Source organism: Nicotiana tabacum, chromosome 14 (assembly GCF_000715075.1).
Source record: "Nicotiana tabacum cultivar K326 chromosome 14, ASM71507v2, whole genome shotgun sequence".
Lineage (NCBI taxonomy): Eukaryota > Viridiplantae > Streptophyta > Magnoliopsida > Solanales > Solanaceae > Nicotiana > Nicotiana tabacum.
This window is the reverse complement of record NC_134093.1, coordinates 105,734,575-105,736,554: the sequence shown is the minus strand read 5'-3', so window position 1 is coordinate 105,736,554 and position 1,980 is coordinate 105,734,575. Positions and strand designations below refer to the sequence as shown.

Below are 1,980 nucleotides of genomic sequence, written 5' to 3'. Positions count from 1 at the left end.
TTTACCCGATACATATGTGTCAATAAATTACCACATTGGTAGGTGGAAAGATCGATAAAGTACATATTACGCATAGAAATACCATTTATGGTTTTAGGCCTTTTGAGGAATACCATATAAAATGGCACAACACGAACAATTTCACACAATATTAATACAATAGTATTTTTGGGCTGGTTAAACCCAACATTCTACATGCGATATCATAATTAATATTGATGAGGCTCGTTGTGACATCAATATAATATTTGTTGTATTCTTGACAACGACAATGACATATACCGTGAGACATCTTTATAACAACATCCTTATATAACAATACTTCACTATAAAAGTTAAATTTTTTCAGAACCAAATTTCATGTTCTGTTATAATATATTTTTCTCTATAACATCAATTCACTATAATATTCAAAACTATCTGAAACAAACGAGGTTGTTATAAAGATGTCCGGTTGTATAATGAAACTTTGGAACGGTAACAAAAGGTGGAACCTATATACATGTAATGTGTAAAATCAATAATAAAGATTGCCCGACAATCTTTTAATTTCAATATCTGTCATCTTGGTTAGCATTATACTTATCTTTGTTTAATTTTCTTATGTCCGGCAAAACATTCAATAGAATGGGGAAGCCTAATAATTGACCAAATTATTAACAAGTCCTATCAACTTATTAGTATAGGTCTATAAATACGATCTTCCCATTGAAGGAAAAAAGCATCAATATTCACACTCTTCTATCGTACATCTTTAGCCAAAGTATCGTTGAGATGGCATACTTTAAGCAAGCTTTTCTCTTGATTGCTCTCTTTGTTGCAATTACAGGTTCAAAACTTTACCACTATTCTCTCCCTTTATAATAATTATACATATATGAAAATCATGTGTAAGTTTTTGGGTATATTATTGAAGAATTAACTTAAATAGCGGCTCATCCAACCACATAAATCAAAATAGTCGGTTGATGTATAATATATATATTATTTGTGTATAATATGTATATAAATATCCGGTACACAAATATATATATACCGAATAGGAAAAATAAATAGTGAATCAGGCCGGTTATATGTGTAACACTACTAAAAACATAGGAATTAGCTTACGGAGAAATTCTGTAGCTAAATAGAAAAATCCATCGGTAATCCTATTTAGCAATGGATAAAAAGCAACAGATTATATAGAAATGCTTTTAGCTATGAGCAACTTAGCGACAGATCAGCGCCTAAGTTCGTAGCTAATTCCAATTTGTTTTTATAGTGTAAAGATCACATTATTATTCTTAATCTTTGTTATGTTTTCAATGCGCAGTTAATCTCTCTGGGTCTCCTAAGATGCAAGTGATGGCTTTACGAGACTTACCCGAAGATGTTGCATCGATGAAAAATAAATTACTTCCATTAGGTGATATAATAACTTGCCTTAAATATTGCAACGTCGAAAGCGATTGCAGTGATGGATGGGTTTGTTACAATTGTGTTCCATCTGCATTTAAGGGATGGAGATCTCAATGTGACAAGCTTACTGCTACTGGTGAAGGTTATTTTGGAACTAAACTTCGCGCTAAGCACAGCAAAATATAAATTATATTGCTGCAATATATGGACTATTTATAAATGCTTGATCTTCGTGTTATATTCAAGCATTTTAAATAATATAATGTTGTGTTTCCTACTTGTCCAAGTTTGTGTAAGAAAATGAATATGTAACCAAGTTTCTTATATGCAGTTCATTATGAATTATATCTTCTCTATTTTCCCTATTGAAGTGGCACGAAACTTAAAGGGAGATAATGTTTACTATATATGATATGTATAGTGTCATTAACAACTTGTTTGGATGGTTGTTACCTATTGTATTGTATTAATTGTATTGTTACTTTAAATATAATATTTGTTTTAATTGTTACTTAAAGTTTATTATATCGTATCGTTAAATTTATCATTACGTAACGACAAAAAGTATCACTTTATGGA

General features: G+C 30.3%; 1 protein-coding gene across 1 annotated transcript; it reads left to right on the top strand.

Moving 5' to 3' along the window:
- Nucleotides 1-673: 673 nt before the first annotated feature.
- LOC107784764 (fruit-specific protein) lies at nt 674-1,746 on the top strand. The gene is made up of 2 exons (XM_016605941.2): nt 674-829; nt 1,316-1,746. Exons 1-2 carry the CDS (start codon nt 775-777, stop codon nt 1,585-1,587), a joined length of 327 nt encoding a protein of 108 aa, XP_016461427.1. The 5' UTR covers nt 674-774; the 3' UTR covers nt 1,588-1,746.
- The last annotated feature ends 234 nt before the right edge of the window (nt 1,747-1,980 follow it).